Source organism: Megascapheus bottae, chromosome 13, assembly GCF_031878675.1.
Source record: "Megascapheus bottae isolate mThoBot1 chromosome 13, mThoBot2.hap1, whole genome shotgun sequence".
Lineage (NCBI taxonomy): Eukaryota > Metazoa > Chordata > Mammalia > Rodentia > Geomyidae > Megascapheus > Megascapheus bottae.
The window spans coordinates 12,552,970-12,576,494 of NC_143521.1; the positions used below are offsets into that span (position 1 = coordinate 12,552,970).

Sequence of the window (23,525 nt, forward strand, 5' to 3'; positions counted from 1 at the left end):
TGATGCTTATCTGGAATTTCAATTTCTTTCTTTTTTTAAAAAAATATTTTATTGTTGGGATAATGTACAGAAGGGTTACAGTTACATTAACAGGTACTGGGTACATTACTTCTTGAACATTTTTCTCCCTTCCCATTTTTTCTCCTACTTTCCCTCCCCCAGAACCCCCTCCCACTTGTTTTGTTTGTCTCTGACCTTCCCATTTTCAAATACATGAATAAACATATATACAATATATCAATTTTATTTCATATAAGCTTCTAATATAGATATCATTCCATTTTACATCAGGGGAAACTGAGGTTTAGCAAAAAAAAAACTTATGCAAGTTCTCCTAGCTAAATTACAAAGATGGAATTTGATCGCATGTTACAAGCTCCATGGTAAGTGTTTCTCTGTGACACAGCCTGAAGAAATAACATACTAGACACCCAGTAAGCAATTGCTGACTGAAAGAAGTGAGATGTTGGATAGAGCAGCATTTTAAATGAATGAAGTCATCAAAGGTCACTGATCATCCCCCATTGAGTTACACAACCTTTGTGACTCTTAGTATCTTCAGCTGGAAGGCAAGATGGAAAAACAAAACAAAACAAAACATGATGTTTTCATCATGTATTTGTTGTTTTAACAATAGTGGTGAGCCAGGCATCAGCGCTCATACCTGTAATCCTAACTACTCAGGAGGCTGAGATCTGAGAATTATGGTTTAAAACCAGTCTAGATGGGAAAGTCCATGAGATTCTGATCTGCAGTTCACCACTAAATAAATAAATACATAAATAAAAAGGAGAACTGTGACCCAAGTGGCAGAGAATCAGCCTTGAATGAAAAAGCAAAGGGACAGAGGGGAGGCCAATGGCCAAGTCCCAGTACTAATGCTTGTTCACATACGTACACATGCACACACATACACATACACAATACATACACAAATACAGGTGATTAGTGTGTATGTGGTAAGCATACCTTCATACATGTGTACATCATACACTTGGTATATTACAAAGGATTGAAAAATAATAAAAAAAAACTATAGAAATGTTTTCATCATTGTTCCAGGAATTATACTTTTAGAAATAAAAGATGAAAAGAAAGCATATTTTTAACTGTAGGGGAAGAAAAGGAGAAACACTAAAAAGTATCAACTTATCAAATACACTGTACACTACCTTGCAGATGGAGTAGATATAAACACTATAAATCCAGACTTTAAGTATAAACTTAGAAAAAAATCCTCTCATCCAAGGTAGACACAAGATTGTAATACAAAGTGGTATTCGACTTAAATACATCCGCATTTGGATAAAGACTTTAGGAGATCCAGGAATACAGGGGGGCTCTGAGGGGCGTGTCCATTCTTCTTTCCCAGTGCCACTGATAGGGATGCAGTGTTTCCCACAGTACTTGTTTTAATGTTTGACATAACGTCAGGCTTCTGATAGGTGCAGGTGGTAAGGAAGATGTGTGAAACCATAGGAAGGAAGGTAAGTGCACAGGAGACACTTAAAAAAGAAGTCAACTTGGGCAAACAGCCAAGACAAGGAGATTGAAATGCAAAAATGTAGCAGAGCATTGCAGGGAAATGAGGCTGGTGGGACGCTCCGGGTCTGCACGGCAGAATCCTTGCTTAGGAAACTTAACACTGGAATGCCTGAGAGTTGTTCTTCCCGTGACCCTTTCACTGCTCATATGTCTGTAATAATAGCCAACAAGGGGGAAAAAAAGGTGGAGGATTCAGCAGTATGTACAGTGTACTCAAGTTTACCAAAATGGGAGGAAGTCTGGTGCAGCCTGAGTGAGTCAGCATGTCACTGCTCTCCACCCAGTTCTCCTCCTTTCCCAAGGCCACCTCACCCTGCATCTGTGTACTTGACCCTTCCAAGGAAGGCGCTCTTACTGGGATGGGTGTGGAGAGCCCAAGTCATTAAGGAACTTAAGCCAGCAGGTTGGGGCAGGAAGAGCAGGGGCCAGGAAAATATCAGTTATCAGAGACACATCCATCCTGCTCCAGGAACTTTCTTCTTCTTCCTTTCCCACTGAGTGTTGGAAATGTCATCGTTCTCTGAGCATCCCAGGTTCCAGAAGCAGTTCGTGGCATTTGAGCGTTGTGAGGAATGGCAGGCTGATTTCTTCACAGCTCTTTAAAAGCACATGCATTCACAGATGCAAGATGTGGTTACGCTTGTCTCAAAGAAAAAGATGAAAATAATGTGACAGAATGAAGTTAGATAAAGGAATTGAAATTATTAACATAGAAGATGCTTCTCCACCCAAAGAGCACTTTTCCTCCAAGCCTCATGGAAAAGGATAGGAAGGTGATAGTCATTAACTGCCTGTTTTCTGTTTTTAAAGGAGAAAGAGAGTGTAAGGTCAGATTTCTGAGAGAAGATGCCTCTTTCCTTCAGAATTTTTAAGATCTTTTGAGCTTCCCAGTGATAGCCCCTAAGCAGGTGCCACCTGGCCGGGTCACAGTGCTTAGTCAGCCAGCCAGGCTGCCAGATGATCCCTTCTTTCCTGCTTAAATCCTGGACTGCTTCTGTCCTTTTGCCCCAGGAATTGTTCTTATATTTCAGGCACCAAGATAAGCAGTAAAGGTTATAATTACAGTTCAAAGGCTTCTTGGCTTTGCTCTCCTTTTAGGAGTCCCATCTACGAAAACTAATACCAGTTGTATTTTCTATGAAGGTCTCTGAGAAGCTCTGTACCTTTTTTCTTTCTGGTTTTTGAATGCTTTGAGTGTTATCATGAGAAGATAAGTGGGCAGTGATTGCTCCCATTGTGTAGAGATCTGGAGAAAATGACTAATTTGTTAGGGGGGCGCTTCAACAACTTTTCTGTAATTCTCTATTCAGTTTTCCTAGTTCTGAATACATCGACAGCACCCACAAATCCTCATTCATCATGTGGTGCGTTATTAGGGAAACAAAAGTAAATACCAAGCTGGGCACTGTCGGCTCTTGCCTGTAATCCTAGCTACTTAGGAGGCTAAAGTATAAGGACCACAGTTCAAAGTCAGTCAGAAAAGGAAAGTCTGCAAGACTCATTTTCAATTAGTCATACACAAAAATAAATCCCCAGAAGTGGAGGTCTAACTTTAGTGGTAGCCTTGACTGCAAAAGCTATGAGACAGGCCCTGAGTTAAAGCTGAGGAATGGGAGAGAGGGAGAGAGGGAGAGAGGAACAGAGGGAGACAGAGGAGTGGAGAGGGGAGAGAGGAGAGAAAGGAGAGGGGAGGAAGGAAAGAGGAAAGAGAGGGAGGGAAGGAGGGTGGGAAGGAGGGAGAAGAAAAGGAAGAAAGTAAAGAAAAAAGAGAGAGGAAGAAAAGAAGGAAGCAAGGAAGGAAGGAAGGAAGGTAGAGACGGAGGAGGAAGGAAGGAAAGGAAAGGAAAGGAAAGGAAAGGAAAGGAAAGGAAAAGAAAGGGAAAAGAAAGCAAATGCCAGCCTCCCAAACAAAACCCTGTAGAGAAAGATTGGAATGAGAACAAGGAATAGTAAAAACGAAACACTGTTTAATAATAATCACTACTCTGCTTTGCATATACTTATTTCAGAAATTCCCTTTTTCTACATGTTTCTGAATTGTAACTTACTTTTCTCACCAAACAAAGAATTTATACATCAGAAAGCTATGTTTGGCAACTGCTGGATTGTTTTAATCTTATGTATATTCAGTGCAGAAGTATCAAGGGGCTGAATGTTTGGTCTAAAGAAAACTGGATTGTATAAACCTCTACCTCAGAAAACTGGGTCCATGTTGCCATAGCAACTGGACCAATCTCAGACTGGAGGGCAGAGTTCTTTAGAGTCATCTATTACTTCTGCAGATTGACTTCCTAGAAGCAGAATCATGTTTCCAGATCATCAGCACAGCAACTGTGATTTTCATTTAAAAAAAAAAGTTGCAGTCTGAAGTTGATGTATTTTGGCCTTTTCCCTGGTGCCATTTAATGTCTTTTTATCTCTGCAAGGTGGAAGTTGGTAATGTGATCCTTTGGAACTTTCATGCGTGCATTCACTAATATGCTTGGTACCTGAGCCGGTGGGGTTTGATGGTAATTACACTTTGATGGCTGGAACATGACCTGTGAAATGAGTTGCTGGTCTCAGTTTAGCTCGTAATGGACAGCAATCCACATCTCGGAATCCATCCATTAGAACCTGTTTTCTGACCCCGGGAAACAGCTGGAGGTTTGCATGGTTTCTCTTGAGGGAAAATTGTAGGATCCTCTCTCAGAAAATATTCTTTACCTTCTTAGGCCATAGATAGCTTTGCAATTAGTCTCAAAAGACCCCATGACCTGTATATGAATAACACAAACCGTATTTATAAGCAGGGCTACTATGGTTGAGGGAACAAATAATTTTCCCCATTGAGCTGGAGGTAAGATAATTTATTATAGCAGGAGAAAAGATTCTGGGGAGGTCAGACTCAATTTCTTCGCGAACACTACTAGGAAATCTTCCTTTACCTCCTGAAACATAGCCAACAGCAGAAGAGAAGATGGGTCAATGTTTGCTGATTCATTATTAAAGTTTATTTTTATTTTATGAGGCTTATTGATATTTATAGTTAAAGGTTTTTCTTGTTGTTCAATAACAAGTCTCTTGATGTCTCTCTTAACAAGACTGAAAAAGAAGGTGAAGAATTGTGGTCAGTGTTTGGCTAGTTTATGGAACCTGATACAGACATAAAAAGACTCTGTTAAGTAAGGAAAAGTTTAATGTATAGGAATGGTGCTAGATTCAAGACAAGCAAGCATGAGTTCTGTGTCCTCACTGGCTCTTCTAATGGACTGTGACAAGGTTTCCAGCAATGACACCACGGTCCCTGAGTCAGGGCAAAGGTTATGTAGAAGTGGAGAAGACTGGTTGAAATATTTCCTGGGCATCTGATTATTCTTTCATAATGTATTTAGGAGTTCACAGGGAAGCAAAAAGAAAAGGCATTTTAGAAACTAGGAGCAGCATAAACAAAGACATACATTAGATTCTATTACCCACACGCAAAATCCACTACTACTACAACAGAATCTTTGATGATACTTAGAGTAAATTGTGAGGTAGAGGTAGAGATGAAGCCACAAAAGTATGTAGAGTTCTTTGGATTATAAATAGTATGTTGAGAACTTTGGAAATTATGCGACATGTATCACAGGTGGTCATTATTTCTAGGCAAAGAAGTATTAGTAATTTTATTGAAAAAAGAAAAAAAAAGAAGAGATGCACAATCTAATCTGTGTTGTCCGAAAATATCTCCGGAGGTAATGCTAAAATTATTATGAATCCTTGTCAACACATGTGTATGGATTTCTTCAAAATGTCATAAATGGTTTTGAAATCTGTCCCTGTGCAAGGACGAATGGGTTTGTACAGACTGCAGACAGACGAAAGCTGTGCAGAATGCTGACTCAGGTATTTCGAGTTCCAGCTGTCAACTTCCAGTGCTTGAGGCACTGTTGTGAATAGCGGGGAATGGCTCTGTGCAGCCGGAAAGTCAGCCAAGTCCCTGAAGTCTCTTCTGTTCTCTCTCCTGCAGGAGCAGCCATGGAAACCTGTATACAACAGTGTAAGCTCAGCTTGCTTCACAAGCCCTCTGATTGACAAGCCAGTTGCCAAAGTAAGAATATACCTATTTCTTGTTGACCAGTATGGGGTAAACCCATTGACTGTTATTTAATTTTATTTTGAGCTATTTGAACCAAACAAATCACTCTCAGAAATGTGGTGGATAAAATCCCAAATTTGAATTGTTTGGTTGACACTACTGAGATTTGCCTTAGGCAAATTCTTGTGCCAGAGAAATAGCAATGTGAATCTCTGGCCCGTACCTGCCTTCACTTCCACCCCAGTGGGGTTCTCTCGACCCTCTTCCACTATTGTGGTCTCAGCAATTTGGCTCAGCTTCTCTTGGTTTTTATTAGAAGGAGATTGAGCACTAGTTACTGGTATCATATGGTGGCATGCAGACACAATATCTTGTTTTAAAATATTGATCAGTTAAGCCATCTTGTGGATTAGAGATAACTGTCTTTAGAAGCTATGGGTGTATGTCTGCCTGTTCTGCTACTAGTCTTATCTTAGAGACACAGATTAACATGCCTGCCAGGGACTATAGAGGCCCATGGGAAGACTGGAATTCCTGGAGGCAGCCTGCCTGGTTTAAATCCTAGCTGTGCCTACCACTGGCCATGTGACCTTGAGCTAGTACCCTGGAGGTTTTCTTCCCTTTTACTTATTTTGTTTACAGTGTTCCCAAGCATTGGATGGGCTACGTAAATGAACTGAATGTATGAATACATGCAAAGCTGAATTGTGAGTCTAGTGAAACCAGCCCCAGTTTGTTTCACTCAAGCAGTGGGAGCTGGGTTAGAAGGGAAGCAGAATTTTGCTGAGTAGCTCAAAGATATTTTTCACAGAGATTTTAGCAGAAGTACCCCAGGGGTCTGGGGTCTCCCCTTTTCCTGTCCTTCCCTGCATCATGGAAATCTGTAGATTACAGGCAATCCTACAACTAAAACAAAGCAAGGCCACTGGAAAAGCCAAAACAAACAAATGGAAATTTTTCAAGCAGAATTTTTTTTTTAATAAATGGATTGTGGGCACCGCCCATATTTAAGTTTTCAGAAGGAACTGAATCTCATTTCCCTGCTAATTCGTGATAATTTTGCTGGCTATGAATTCTTGCCCAAGCAGCTGTGTTCAGTGTGAAATTCGTATGACCTGAGGAGGCATTTTCCTGCTGCACTGTCAGCAGGGGTGACCTTCTACAAGCCTAGAGGAGCAACCACAGCTTCCTGGGACTGTGCTCTGAACCTTATGTTCAGTGAGCTTTGCTCTTCCCCTTTGCTGACTTCAGTTCAAAATGAGAAGAGTTTCATTTGGCCTAAAGATGACCAACTCATCAACAAACAAAAGTACTCTCTAGATGTCACCAAAGGTGTTGGCAATGATTCCAACATTCCCTGCTTGACACCGCTGTCCCTTTCATCTCCACGTAGTTTACTTTGGTCATAGAAGATCTAAATAAACCAGTACTTTGTTGGTAGAGCGGGAGGAAAACCATTTCCCAGGACTCTTCAGAAGTCTATGAACTTCAGAGGGGTTTATTGACTGAATTGCTTTTCAATCCAATGAATGAACCTCAGTTTATTGTGTGGTTTTTCTAGACCTAATGAGGAGCAGGAATGGGAGTATAAAAATATCAGAGAGTGCTGGCTGCCCACAGCTCATGCCTGTAATCCTAGCTACTTACGAGGCTGAGATCTGAGGATCATGGTTCAACGGTAGCCTTGCTGGAAAGTCTGTGAGCCTCTTAGCTCCAATTAAGCACCAGAAAACTAGAGGTGGAGCTGTGGCTCAAAGTAATAGAGTGCTAGCCTTGAGTGAAAAAGTTCAGGGATAGTGCCCAGGCCGCTCGTACGAGCCCCACAACAACAAGGGCAAAAAGTCTGATCAGCTTCTCCTGCCCAGCGATTATCAGCCAGGATTTCTGTGAAGTGTCACTAGAGCCATCTCAGGTGGAATGAAATTATTTCTAAATGACAGTCTTACTCTTTCCTTTTTCATAGCCCTGGTTTCTGGGGTATATACCTTTGCTGTAAATTTCTATAATGAATTCACATTGTAGTCACTCATATCCATCTACCTGAGGGGAGAATTGATATTGAAAATTGAAACAGAGTCAACCTTCAATTAAGAGGCCACAGGAAGGTAGCATTTAAAGGAGAATCTGCTCAGAGTCTAAACTGTCTTCCTCACTAACAACCATTTTTCTTGTGAGTCTAAGGCAGGAACCACGAGGGTTGCCTACTGTCTCAAATCTGGGGCCCTAGCTCAATCTGGAACTAGTGTTTCCTTTCTGTGGAGAACGGGTCTTGTGAAAAGTACAGGTGGAAAACAGAGTTCTAATGTGTGTTCATTCTACAGAAAAGAACATTTTGGAACCAACTTTAATGGCACAACTAAATTCTAACTACTTTTTGCAATGATTATGATCAGAGGGTAAAAATAAAGAAGGAAACTCTTAGAGGAGAAAACACCAAAGAAAATCATGTTGGGCAGAAATCTAGATATTTGATCATCCACCCTCAGAAAAAGAAGAATGGTTTAGTTTACATAACTGGAGTCAGTGCCTTTTGAATGGAACATACAAATTTATGTAAATAAGTGTGCAAATGCTAAAACTATGTGACTTGGGATTTCCTAGGGATGACCCTGGCAGCTCTGTGTTTCTTTCCTTTGTAGCTGCTAAACTGTGATGTGAAAACTCAGTCTAAACTTAGCTCACTAAACTCCATAGTGGCAAAACTAGAGGACTTTTCTTTGTAATTTGTAGGCATTAGTAAGCCTGAGTACTTGAACATGTTTGATGTTAAACATGTGATTCCCAGGAGGTTGCACAAGCTACCAGTAAATAAAAGAAGGATTTCAGGATTTCAATAAATTATCAAGAGATCCAAAGTGGATGACAGAAAGGGAATTTGACAGTGGAGATAAAAGCAGGGCTTTGGGAAAATAGGTAATGTTAGAGGATGGCATGAAACTCCTTTGCTAGTCTTTACTACACAATTTCTCAAGGGTGCTTTTGTGTCAGCAAGGCATTGTGCCTATTGTGCAAGTCCAACCACCCAGTAAAATGCTCTGACTTTTGGACTCATCGCAGGCAGAGCTGTTAGGGTGAGAGGTTGCCCAGGACCCTGTCCACGCCCATCTGCTTTTCTCGAAAGAACTTAGGTGACAGGTAAATGTATCCTGGATCCAAAGAACAGTACTTCGAATGTATTATTTTGGCATGAGCAGAAGGAAATGCAAAGATAAATTGCACGGCAGGATAGCAGTGTTATTAGGTGGCTTAAAAAAATAAACAAACTCCCTAGACCTTTTGTGTTTCTGGGTGAGCAAAAGGGAAGCTGAAGGAACCAGGTGGAAGTAACTGAATAAACAAGAGATAAAAAGAAAAGAACTTGTGGACTCAGTGTCAACAAGGCACAGAGCTGCTTTCTTTCAAAATTTGAAGACATCTATGGGAAGAAAGAAGTTAGAATTGTCCTTTTCCCAGATTAATCTTTAGCCTTTTAGTTTTAGAAAAAAATAATGCGATGGGTAAATTTTCCTCCTAAAGAACATTTATTTAGCTTAGCAAATGGGGGAGGGTGTATTTTTCTTTCTTTTTTTCTCTCTCTTTTTTAAAATTTAATTTTATTGTCAACATGGTGTACAAAGGTACAGTTGTACAAAAGGTGAAGGGTATATTTCTTGATGGGTTTTTTTTTTTTTTCATGTTGGTAATAAGCTGAAGGAAAATGCAAGTCAACAGTTCTATTTCTTGCTTCTTCTAAAGTAACAGAAGTTGTACTTGGGCCTAGGTACACCTAGCTTATGACTATGTTTTTAATCCTTTATTGCTTCTAGAGGTTATTACATGCCTAGAATATAGTCAGTGGGACAGGAGACGAAGTCCTGTATGAAGTTTACAGCTGATTTCTTACGTGAGGAAATCCTCCTCTTCTGGCTGGATCCTAGTTGTGCTACTAGAAGCTGCTTGGCTTGTGGTGCTCAGCCATTAAGGATTTAAAAGGAAATAAATCACCTTCCATTTTGTTTGGATTGAGACTATTTTGACCATTGTTACTGTCACTGCTATGATATCTCCATGCACAATTACCAGGAGCAGCAACAGAGAGGAGTTGTCTGCCCAAGAGAGAGTTTTAGGAATCCAGCATCCAATCCAGCTCAGGATGGGGTCAGACCCAGGACAATGCATAGCAATTAAAGGAAGGAAGATGCTATGTTGCTAAAACGGATCTCCTAAATCCAGCCTAGATAAAGAAGGAGACACAGAGAAGCCAGCTTCAGTCTCTGAGAACAAGGTGATGAAAGGACTCTGGCTGTGTGTATTACGTTGTAAAGGTAGAAGGTACTAGTATGTAAATTCGAAATAAATCTTAAGATGGAGGTAAACAAATTTTGCTGAAATCACTTTAAGTAAAGGGCAGGAGTGGAGCCCATTTTCTGCTAAATAGTGTTTATATTTCTTTTGATGCTCATGGTATTACTATAGAAATATTTACAGGTAGCTTCATGTCTGCTTTTGGCCTAATAGTCTATTATTTCATTCTTGATAGCAAATTCAATTTCCTGGGGAAAATATCATGAACTACAGCTTCAGTGTTAGCTTCATCACTCAAGCTGTTATGAGAAGAGAGAATTACTTTCTCATACCACAGTCTCGATCCATTCTCCTTTTATTTAACAGTAAAGAACTTGTTTTGACTTAGCACATTAACCCCCTAAAAAGTCAACTGTTACTATCGCCACACATTGAAATCTAGGTCAAGACTTTTTTTCAGTCCTGCTTTTGCTGAAATGCTTGCCGTGATGCTGTGTCAATAGTAGGTATACACCAAGGGTTAAATGGATGTAGAAGTTTAGTTTGTTATTGAGTTGTTTTCATCTTATCCTTATGAATAATGGTTATCATAATTTTCTGTTCCATGTTATAGGCCCATTAAAGACAATGAGCTTTTAAAATCAGTGTCATTAGTACAGTCCGGTAAATATTAAATAAATAATTCAAAGTAATATATATATATGTAATATATGTGATATATATACTATATAGTTATATATGAAATATGTGTTATATATATTTATATATGTGTGTAATATACACTATGCAATATCCCTTAAATTTAGATACCAGAAGTTAATCCTACAATCCCTATAAGTAGTGTAAATTTTACTATATTAGTTTTACTCTCAGGAAGTCAGCTGGTTAAAAACCATAAACTAATACCTAAGAATATGAAGTCTGTTCCGCCCAGGCAAGATGTCCTTATAAACAATTTTTACAAGCTTAGAAGAGTTTCAATAAGATGTAATAAACATAAATAAATGGCAGTTCAATTTATTTTCTCCTGTAACACAACAGTACTCATTGCTCAGCCCTAAAAGTCACAGAAAATAAATTGGAACAATTACTATCTCTAGAATCTATCTAATAGATCTACCACATTTTTTTCATTTCATCCATTTGTATTGTTATTATAAAGTTAATCAGCAGAGAGCTTACAGTTCCGTAAGTCAGATAAAATTTCTTTTTGAACAATATCACCCCTTCCTTTGCTCTCTCCCAGTTTTTCCTTCCTGGCCCCACCCACAAGTTGTATGCCCTCTCTTACCTTCCCAAAGAGAGATAAATGGGCAAACAAGACCAAGGGAAACAAAAGCAAAAACAGCAACAAAGAAAAAAGCTCTTGCTTCCATTTCCTGGAGTTTACTTAGATAAATATTTTATATGAAGCATGTCCATGACTACGTATTATAAAAGTGGGGAGTAATCAACGTAAGAAACAAAACTCATTTTTGTTTTCTTGTTCTTGCTTTGTAGCATGTCTATAATGGATAAAATATATAATATGTTATGCGTAGACTGAATGCACATACACATGCACACAGATATAAGTGTGTGTGCATGCACAGATTTGCAACTATATAATGTGCAGAAATTTGTTTGTATTATATAGAGATTCCCTATTTTTTCCTTGTCTCAATGTACTGATATTTTCCACTAACACTGCCCCAATTTATCTCCCAGAACCCAGCTGAAAAATGCCAATGCTAATTATACTGCTGCTATATTATTAAGAGAATTGAAATGAAAATTCATTCTACATGGAAGTGGGGGAAAGAGTGCCACCAATTCCATAGAAAATATATTTTCTCTTTTTACACCAGTCAGAAAAACATTGAACTCTGAGAAATGGTCCTACACAATCATCCATAGAGTTAGTGTAGTTTTATCACTTTTTTAATGTTCTGGTAACTTTGAAAAATCCAAAGGAGCACTTCTTGGAAATACTACATTCCAAGCTAGAAGCTAGCCAAGCCTCTGCTAAGAAATAAACAGACACAGTGCATACCATATGTGATGCAGAGCTATAAAAAGCAATCCAGGACACCTTGGTGCAAATTGTAACAGCAATAATAATTATTATAATAATAGCTACCATTGTTTGAAGACTCTGTGCCAAACATGATCATAAGATTTTATAGACAGCACCTCACTTAATCATTTTGCAGATGAAGCGTAGGTTATAAACAACTGGTTCAAGGTCAGACAACTAATAAATAGTAGATGTGGTGCCCAGATCCAGACTCACTAACTCCAGCGCCTATGCCTTACCCACATGCTGGCAAGATGGAACCTTTCCTTGTTTCTAGCTGAAATATAATTAGTTTCCTGAGAGGATGCAAGAAGGATGCCAAAGAAGTGTCTGACCTGACTTACATCAGCGGTCACTCTGGCTACAGTTAACCTGACTTAGATTTTCGTTTTCCAACCAGCTCCACTCTTAAATAGCAACTCTGTACCAATAGGAAATAATGTGTGAGCACGTAGCTTAAGCAGACCCTTTAAGGCAGTTGCTTCCCAAAGAACTTTAAAGGGAGTGTTTGCTACAGGAATGCCACCACAAGGTTACTCAGATCCAAATATTCAGAGGTAGTCTTCAGAAGATACCCAATGTATTTCGGTGTCCCAGTTCATCTTTGCTGGAAGAAAGAAGCTCAGTGCTTACTAAATGCAGCAGGCTATGAATTTGAATGCTAAGATCACTGATACACTCAATGAAAAGAGCCAATGTACTATTTATTAAATACCATTAAGGTTTAGTCTAAGGAAAGAATCGCCATAAATCTGAGGGTGTAGCTGAAATAATAACTTGCTAGGAATGCCTGTTAAGTTTTTGTATATAGACCCTTCGGATGCTTGTTAAAATAAATGAGTATGAATGAAGTGAATAGAGAGCAAGTTGCATAAAAGTTTATGGGGTGGAGAGTAAGCAGGGAATTAGTGAAGCTATGAACTCCCCAATTGTGTCTGTGCTTTTAAAGGTCACTTTCTGCATTTCATGAGAAATGGGAGTTACATTTGGCTCCCAAAGAACTTTGCTTGTGCCATTGTGAACATTTATTTCAGTATTTTATGTGTTGAGGTTGGTTCATTGAATATCTGTTCTTTTCATCGGATGGCATTCTCTTTACCTGCACAGTGAAGGAATAGGACTGTGTTTATTCATTATGTCCCCAGGGACCAAATGGATACTTTCCACATAGTAGATGCTTGCTAAATAGATGGAGTAATAGAAAAAGTAATCCCCAAATTGTTGAATCTGGGGTCCATGTTTTTTGACTCCCTGGGTTTGAACTGCTTTTCACTAAATGCCTTCCAAAATTGAATGATTTCCTTAGTAAACATCAACTTTAAAATCAGCTGCTTACATAATGATAATTTATAAGAGGCCCTATTCATTTTAAAGGGCTCCATTCATTCAAATGTCAGAAATTAAGTTTTACACTAAGCTCTTTCAAAGAGAGTTGGCCTAAGAACCATTATGTTTTAAATAAAGTAGGAAGAGAGAGAGAGAAGAGTGGAGGGAGGGAGAGAGTGTTGTTTGTGGTTGTTTCTTAAGATGGAACTTGTTTCCATCCTTTGTTGCATCTATGAAAAACATCTTGTCAGGATCGGTGGGAAAACCCTGTCAGGCTCAAAGAACACATTCCAGCTCCTCTGACTTGCCTTCAACAGTGCTTGACTCAGTTTCCCTCTTCTCCTTAGCTAGTAGGAGCACAGAAATGACTGTTCCACCTTCAGCTTAACTGCAGTCTCTTACAGGACCTCAGGAGTACCTCTAACTCTTTTACCTTGTTATCTGATATATTGTATATATGCTTATTTGAAATCGGATAGGGAAGCGGGAAAAACAAGATGAGGGGCGGGGGTGGGGAGAGGGGAATGGGGACCAAGACATGAGAAAGGGTGTCAATGTGAAGTAATGCACCTTCTGTCTGGTGAATATAATGTAACCCTTCTATTAATTACAATAAAAATATATGGAAAAAAAGAATTGCTATGGCTCAAGTGGCAGAGTGCTAGCTTTGAGGAAAAAACCCAAGGATAGTGCTCAGGCCCTGAGTTCAAGCCCCAGGACTGGCAAAAAGAAAAAGAAAACAAAGAATCTCTCTTTGATTATATTTTCCTTATTTGATCAAATCACTTATTCAGCATGTTTAAAATTAATTTGTTATATTTCCTTTCCCATGTGCTTCTTGCTCTGTGAATTTTCTTCCTTCTCAGTGGTTGGTATATCTATCTACCCAACAATTCAAGCCAGCTACATTGGCCATTCATTCTTCCTCTCCCCTTTTCTCATCCACCAAACTCAGATGGTTCTGAGTGTCCTTCACATCGCATTCTCTCTTTCCCCATCCTGATGATTCTAAGGCCTTCTGCAAGCCTCCTGTGGATACAGACTTTTAAATTAGTTTGACTCAACTGTCAATTGACTTCCTCATGGATACTGCATTTGTTTGAATCTTCCTAGAGGGTAGGAGGAGGCATGTGGAGGAATTTACCCTTCTAGGCTGAGCTACCACTGCCTGCTCATTCCAGCGCTGCTCTGCTCTCTGTCACAGCTGTGCCATTGTCTGTTCCTTTCACGTCCTCCTTCCTGATTCCCTCTTCTCTCTCAGTCTAGCTTATAACTCACCTCTTCTTCATGTCTTCTATTTAAATCTTTATTCTCAGTTGAAACTATACTTGGCATTTTCTGTTATAGCATTGATTTTATGGGTATTGTCTCCTCTGGGTAATAACTGTTTCACATACTAGGCATTAAATAGAATGGTCTAGAAATCCTACTTGGTAGCCAGGAGCTGGTGGCTCACACCTGTAATCCCAGCTACTCAGGAGGCTGAGGTCTGAGGATCCCAGTTCAAAGCCAGCCCAGGCACAAAAGTCTGTGAAATTTTGCTTAAATTAAGCAGTAGAAAACCAGAAATGGGACTGTGGCTCTTAGTGGAGAGTACTATCCTTGAATGGAAAAAGCTCAGGGACAGTACCCAGGCCCTAAGTTCAAGACCTCAGGATTGGAAAAAAAATAATGCTGTTTGTTCCTATGAATACCTGTCTATTTACTTCAGCTTATATCCTGAACCCAGAGCTCATTGAACTCTAGATTTCGAAGATAGGTGTAGTACCCAGTTTAGGTGATTGTGCCAGGTCTAGTTCATTAAATAGTGGAAGTTAGAACTCCCTGCTAGGCTGTTAGAAACTGAGAATCATTGTGGCCTGCATTCCCAGTTGCTATATCTATAAAGAGAAGGAAAGAGCGCGGGACTGGCTGCAGCTTGGATTTTTGTGTTTCGTTTTATTTGAGGCAGTGCTGCAGTTTGAATTCAGAGCCTCATATAGGTTAGGCAGGCACACTACCACTTATCCATATCTCCAGCCATTATTTGTACTAATTATATTCTGATTTTCTGCCAGGACTGCTATCTGCCTATTTTAGACTTACTTTTAGAGCTGGGATGGGTTGCTGCCACATCCAGCTTTGTCCATTGAGGCAGCCTCTCACAGTCTCTTCTACCTGAGGTAGAAGCACAGTATTCCTACTCTCATTCTCCCAGGTAGTTAGTATTGTAGATGCGAGCCCCTAGTTCCCAGCTGAGTTCATACTTTGATATTAATTGTGAAAGAAAGTTAGGCTTCTTGTATCTTGAAAATACCTAACCTATTTAAAATCAGGCATTCTACTTGGAAAGACCAAATATGAAAAGACAAGGCCTTTGCATAGATGAATACCATCCAAAGTTGAGTCTGCAGGACTGAAATTGTCAACACAAATATTTATAAAAATAAATTTGCATAGCATTTTTTCCAGAGGATATGAAATTTTTTTTGTTTTTGTTTTTTTTTTTTTGCCAGTCCTGGGCTTGAGCTCAGGGCCTGAGCAATGTCCTTGGACTTTCTCAATGCTAGAGCTCTACCACTTGAGCCTCAGCACCACTTCCAGCTTTTTTCTATGTATGTGGTACCAAGGAATCGAACCCGGGTCTTCATGCATGCTAGGCAAGCACTTTAACCACTAGGCCAAACTCCCGGCCCAGGATATGAAATTTTTAAAAATGAAAATCCACATACACATTTATTTCAGTGTAGAACAACTCTCACTGCAGGGAGAGCATACAGTCACAATTATATAAAGTTTTATCAGGTATATTTGATGAATTTCATTTAGTTAATACCTCTAGTTATTTTTGGAAGAGACAAAGGTTATTTAAGTCTAAGGGACATAAAAGACCTATTCCATGTTGAAAAGTAATTAAAATACCACTCCAATTTCCCACCCCCTCTACAAACATGTACCATGCCTTCTGTGAGAGGCATATATCCAATGAGAGAGGCTTCCTACTTCCTTTTCTAAAATTTTATTTTATGTTTTTACCTGGGCGATGTATAGAGGAGTTACACTTACATTCATAAAGTAGGGAGTACATTACTTCTTGAACATTGTTACCCCTTCCCATCTTTTCATTCCCATTTTTCTTCCCCCACCCTCTTCCAATTTGTAAAGTTCATTTCCAACATATTGTCTTGTGAATATCACTGTTACACTGGTTCATCCTTTGTCCTCTTGTTTTCCACCTTCCCATCCCTAATTCAAATAAACAAATAAATGTATATACATTGCACCACGTACCAAAGTCAGACACAGCAACAACAGGAGATAAACCGTAAGGGGGAAGAAAAAGAAAAAGAGTAAAGAAATAACTTCACACTGTACATTAAAATTAACAACCATAAGGGTAAGTCTCATGTTTCCCTATCCCAGAGTTAGCTTGAGGCTTTCTACTTCTTAAAGCAGTTCATTTCATGTTTATATTGCTCTTACCCTTGATGATAGTAATAACATTTGTGGAGTAGATACTATGCTCCAGACACTGAAGCAAGCATCTTTGTCCCCAAACTTTATAAAACATAATTTACCTCCATTTTACGAGCATCACACTCTGGTAAGTAGAAGACTGAGCTGTGATTTCATGTTCTGTGGACTTCATTATTATGTCTTCTATAATTCAACTTCTTCTCAATGTTGATATGGATCAAGAGACCCTAATTTTCAGTAGGATGTCATGAAACATGTCCCATTTCCTTTTCACATAGATGAAGCTGCTTCTCTTGTCCACTCTAACCCTTCAATCTCTCTGTGGAATACACAATTGACTTTCATATTTTCTTACATGAGATGAATTTTTATCTATGATGACTTTGGCATTGTGGTAACTATTTTAGGCTTTTATATAATAAATGTATTCTATATAAAATTAGCTTTGTTGGAAATGTGGAAACTCAAGATTGAATCATATGCTTGTGGTCAACCAAAACCACTAAAAATGTGTTGATACACTGGTTCTATTTCCACACAATTGGCATTTTGAACTTGAACCTGGATCTTTATACCTAATGCAGCATTATTTTATTTCAGTAATTTGGTTTGCTATTCTAGAATGCTGAAATCTCTTAGGATCATTTCTTATTTTCTCCATGTATCTGTTAACATTATCTATATATCAGACCACTCTAAATTTAGTGGATTATAATATTAAAAAATTAGTTCAACTTGTGTGTCAGCAGTGAGACTGAGCTCAGCTCAGTGGCCTTTCTGGATTTTCCTGGGCTTAATAATGCACCTGTGACCTCCAGGATATGGAAACAAGAGCTATATAATGAGTGAATGCTGTTCTTAATGTATTATGTTATTTCTCATCGCTTTTGTTGTCCCTTGGTTATTCTCATATTGTTACAGTATCTTACCTTGTTATCTGCTATATTGTATATCCATTTATTTGTTTATTTGAAATAGGAAAGGGAAGGGGGGAAAACAAGATGAGGGGAAGTGGTGGGGGGAGGGAAATAGGGACAAAAACATGAGAAGGGGTATCACTGTGTGTGAAATAATGCTTCATCTATCTGGTGAATATAAATGTAACTCCTCTGTTAATTATAATAAAAAAATATAATGCACCTGTTGTCAGCTTTCAGGTTGAGAGAAGCGTTTGTGTAGAAGTATCTCTCCTGACTTGGCAAGTACACACATGGTCTCTCATTTTCCAGTGGAGCGAGCCTTAGCATATCCACTGGTGCACAATGGGTTTCATGAGCACAAATAAAACACAGAAAGGCCTCACAAGTCAAGGTCAGAAGCTATCACTCCAAAATGAGTTGCAGTCTGCAAAACCCAAGGTTTGAAAAATGGACTATTTCTTCATGTAAAGCCTATTTAAAGGGTTTTCATATGCAAAGACATGAAAAGTGGTCAGTTTTCCAATCTATTATGCTCCTAAGATCATGCCATATGTGCATTTGATAGTCACATCATCAAAATTATATTTTAAAATTATCACCAGACTTTCTATCGAATAAGCTCTAAAACTAGATTTCTGTTCAGCCTACCATATTTGCTCTCATGGTGTAGAAAGACAACCACAGCAACCACATTATGATGGCATTCTATGCTTTCATCAAAAAGAATTGCTCCCTTCATAAAGAATGGGAAGACTTGGGAAAATTATATGAGTCAGGAAAGCCAGAACCAAGGAAACATCGGTTACATGGTTTCCCTCAATGGTTGTAACTAGAAAGTGCCTATAAATCTACAAGCAAACACATCAGATGGCAAAAGACAAAATGTATACTTGGACAGGATAAATTACACAGGTCTCTAGATAGTCACACAGTGAGACCAAAGCAGGATATTCTTAGGAGAGGATCACAGAGGTTCAATAGCTATGGGGATATGGTCATATCAAATTATTATCAAAATGAATTCGAGGAAATGGAAAAAAAAGAGGTTTTATGTTATTCTGCTTCTTGTCTTTTTGTTTGCTTTATCTCCTTTGTTGCCATTTTTGGTGTCTGTACTTTTGTCTTATATGTAAGTTTATCTGTTTTCAAGAGGGTAGTAGGGAGCAGAGAAATGATGGGACAAGTGTGAACTAATGCAGCAGTGGTATTCACTAGACACTATGTTGAAAAGTAGCTTTCTACCACTTGATCCACTGCACCAATTCTGGTTCTTTGGTGGGTACATAAAGAGAAGAATCTTTAGAATTTTGATGAGTAAGCCCCAAATGTCTAGTTTTGTCCTTTATATTGAATTAACCGCTAGTGATCTGTTGCTTGAGATTGTTAATTCTTGCCCATTCTGTTTTTTTCTGAGTTATAATAAAACACCAGTGTGGATGATAAAAAAAAATGTCCTCACGACCTGACTTGTGTATTTTTGACCCTCTGTACATCACCTTTACACTAATGATACAAAGGGAAATATGATAAGAACAAAACAGTAAGAGAAAAATACATAATAAATTATACCATTCTGTTTCTTAAGAGCCATAATTTAAAGAGCATAAAGATTTGGAATGACTACCATCAGTAAAATGTTCCTATATGAGATTAAACTTGGTTTGAATTTGCAGAGTAGAAAGGTGAAAGTATTGGGAAAAAGAGATAATAAAGCTATTGAAATCAGGATCATAGGTAAATGCAGGCAAGATTAGAGTTATTCTTTATTAAGGTCAAGTATCTTATGCCAATTTGCTCTAAGGCATAAAGAGATTGTCAGAATAATTTCCCTAACAATATATTTGTTTTTGGCTAATTTGAGGGGCAAATACAGAGTGCCAACATTTGGAAAGAAGTGAATATATTCACTTTTTTTCCTTAAAGAAAGGGAAAGGAAATGGGACTACTTCTGCTTAAGTTTGAGTCATTGTAACATGCATACAGATTTTTCAAGGTTATTTCCCTCAATGGCAAAATGATGGTTTGCATAAACAAAAAGCTGACATTCAAGAATTAAAAACTTACTGATGGAACAAAACCCCAGAAAAATCATGAAATCTTAGCTTCCCATTCTGAGGCAGAAATGCTATGTCCTATAAGATGCCACAGACATTGTGTGCTCTCAGATGTCCTCTCAGACTAAAAGCTGCTATAGGGGCTCTACAGAGAAAGTCTCTGTTCCAGTTCCAGGACACTGGGAAAATTACTGAGTACTGGGAAAACAGTGTGGGATTCCCCTTAGAAAAACACCAGGTATGTGGTGTGGGAATGGCCATTTTTGGCTATTTGTCTTTTTAAAACACATTTTTTTTCCTCCCTAGAAGGAATCCATTTAAATCTTCATCTCACTTTACAGGGAAGTGAATTCCAGATGGTTAATCTCTTGCCAGAAAAAAATAAAATTCTAGAAAAATACTTGTGATTATTTAATGATCTAATGTGATAATAAAATATGACTTCAATTTAGCTTAAAAGTATTAGAATCCTATTACAATAAAAAAGTATTAGAATCCTTTAACCAACAGTTGCCTGTAATTGTTAAAACTCTTAGTTCCGGGCCAGGGGTGTAACTCAGTGGTAAATAATACTCCTTAAGCATAAGACCCTGAATTCAGTTTCGTACATAATGAATGAATGAAGGAATAAGTAAATGAATGTGCATATGTATAGTCACTGGAAACTTTGTTAAGCTTGTATCAAGCTAACAACATCTGAAGCCATCATTGATTGTAACATCACTAAAAGACATGATCCATAGCATGATGTAATAAATTGATTGCACCATCTTTGGAATATTTCACCCAGTAGAATTCTCAAAAGCCTATCTAATCTGTAGTTCCAGATACCACTTGATAGAAACTGAAGACATAAAAGATGACATTACAAGGGTACCATCATCCAAATCCAGAAAGTGAGGTGTTACTTAGAATAAAATTCTGTGTCACCAGGAGTGGTAGTTCATGCTTATAATACTAGCTATTCAGGAGGCTGAGATATGAGGATCATGGTTCAAAGTCAGCCCTGACACTAAAGAACTCATTTCCAATTAATCCCAAGAAAAAGGAGAATGGGGCTGTGCTCAAAGGGTAAGGGCCATAGCCTTGAGCTGAAGAGCTCAATTAGGGACAGAGCCCGGGTCCAGAGTTCAAGCTCCATGACCCACCAAACAAATCTTAGTTCTTCAATAATGAATGATCATGAATAGAAAATGGTAGAGAAAATAAAATGAAATGAAATTTAGCCTCTTTGAATCTGGATGCTAAAATTCCACCTTGAATTGTCATTTGTTCAGTCAGGAAATATTGAGACTAATTGGATGTTTAATGTCAAGGAATTATTGATAATGTTAATGGTTTGTTGATGATCATTTGAATATCTTTTATTCTCTAAGACATCATCTGAAGTGTTTGTATGCAACATAATGTTATGCCTAAGAATTGCTTTGAAATGCTTAAGTGAAAGAACCACCGGAAAGCAAGGAGAGTTGATGAGTAAGATGAGGCTGGGAAGGTGGCTCTGTAATAGCACACTTGCCTAGTTAGTATGTAGGAAGTCTTGGGTTTGATTCTGAGCACTGCTAAAACAATAAGACAAAAAAGACTTGCAGAACATTCTTAATTGTTGCGATAGGCAGCAGATACGGGTGAATTCATTATAGTATTCCCTTTATAATTTGTATGTTTGAAAGTCTCCATTCAAATTATTTGAATCATTGAAGGAAAATCACAAAGAGAAAGGTCAATTTTTACCTAGAACTTGTAGTTCTTAGTAAAACATATTTCCCAGATAGGGAAAACACAAATATAACAAGTGATCAACACTCAATTTTATATGTATATACACACATACACAGAAAGAGGTGGGGACGGGGTTGATAGGAAAAGTACCAAAGACCCAGTAACTAAAGGATATAAATACAGAATTCAAAAAGGGAACTGTAGGTTAAGAGATACTTTTCAAAAGCATGTTAAATAATTTTGAGCTGCTAAATAAAGCTATCCTCTAGATCGTATATGCTTTTTATGTTCTGGAAAAGTTATTTTCCATGATGGACAGATAAATCTTTTCAAGTAGTAGCAGCCTTTTTTTTTAATGAAATGCCAGCAAAGTGTCATGTGCTATAGAGTAATGATTATTTTAGGAAAGTCTTTAACACTTCTCCAGGCTGGTAATATCCTGGGCAGGAACCCTTGTGGTGACTGAAGATCAGTTGATCTCTGGGAGTAAGCTTACAAGAAAGACTGCTGCAGGGTGTTTCCAGGGGGTGTTGACAACACCCCTTAATTTACTTGGTATCTATATAGGTGTTGCTTTTTAATTTTTCATTTTATTTATTCTACTTTTGGCAATGCCTGAGATTAAACAAAGAGCTGTCCCTAGGTGCACTTCCACGAAGTTACACACTAGCCTGAGTTCTCCTTAAGAAATACTTTGTAAAATGTACAAAAAGATTTGATTCCCTTTTAAATAAATACATTTGATTTTATGAATGGTTTTCCTTTCGTTTTCTTTTTGGAGACTGGAGTTTGTGCTCTGGGCCTCTTGCAGTCTAAGTAAGCGTTATCACAGAAGTCATAACCCTGGACTTGCTTGGTTATTTCTTTGTTTGTTTGTTTGCAGGATCTCCTACTTCTGCTCAGGTCTGGCCTGAGACTATGATCCTCTCATTTATACCTTGTTTTAGTGGGCCCATGTCACCAGAGAGATATTTTCTGTTTATTTTTTCCCCTAAGTAAATTGCTTGGCGTGATCACCTCAGCTTTGGCTATGCAATCACTGTGAGCCATAAAATACACGGGGCTGCCTTGGAATGTGGTCTGTTGTGAGACTGACTACATCTACTCTGTTGCCAGTAGAAATAGAATATGAACAACCTTTGAAGTGTAACTGGCATTGCATAAATAGTGTGACAATTTCAGTTTCTAACCTTGGTTATACATCTCTAAAATATGTAATCGTAGAAATAGACACAGATCAGTGGTATTTTATTCTTTATGGTAGTTTTATTTAGAACAACAAAAGTTAGAAGCAACAAATATATCCAGAATTGGTTGTTGGTAAAAATAAATGAAGCTAAAAGTAAGTTAAGGTAGAAGCTATTTTCCAAAAGAAGTTCTTAACTCATATCTGGTTATTGGGGTTCCTCAGGGGCTATTAGGGAAGTGTTCTATTCTGAAACACCCTAACACTGGAATACCCTCAAAAAGCCCAGGAATCCCCTCAGAAGTTTGTTTCTAAGTTCCATCTATGTGGGACTTAAAAAGAGATAACTGAAGAACCTGATGAATATGATATCAAAGATACAGGCATCAGAACTTTCTAAGAGTAGGCAGATTCCTTTCTGAGATGGTTTTCTAAAAGTGAAGATAAATTTATTCTTATTTAGTTCCATTATCTTTCCTAATCTTAATTCCTTCAGGTGAAGATGGAAGACTAGATAGAATAAAGGCCTGGGTAGTTTGTTTTGATCTTAAGAAACCTAACTCACTTTTAGCTCCTATATTCATGCTCAGCTCTTTGAGGCTGTAGACAACTCACAATTTATGTGTCTAGAAAACAAGTAGGTTAATAAATCATATCTGGCTAGTATCAAATCGTATAGCCAAGATCAGATGCTCATCAATGATTTGTTCATAGCAATATAACTTTTCAAATGAAACATACTGTGCTTTGAAAAAATATATATTAATTGCCTCCAACAAATGGAAGGATGAAAATATGGTCATCTTCCATGGCTTTTAATATTTTATTGCTTTTTAAAAATAATTTACAGCAAATAACCTTTCCTGAAACCAGATAACTTTCATTTTGCTCTATAATTCTTTTGTTTTCTGAT

At 38.1% G+C, this 23,525-nt stretch overlaps 1 protein-coding gene across 2 annotated transcripts in view; it reads left to right on the top strand.

The window, feature by feature from the left end:
* Positions 1 to 23,525, top strand: part of Rasgef1b (RasGEF domain family member 1B) — a 537,873-nt gene that overhangs the window by 387,707 nt on the left and 126,641 nt on the right. For both annotated transcript variants that reach the window (XM_090343353.1, XM_090343354.1), the window contains exon 4: positions 5,540 to 5,620. In XM_090343353.1, coding sequence (XP_090199479.1) covers positions 5,540 to 5,620 — 81 coding nt within the window. The remainder of the gene's footprint in view (positions 1 to 5,539; positions 5,621 to 23,525) is intronic.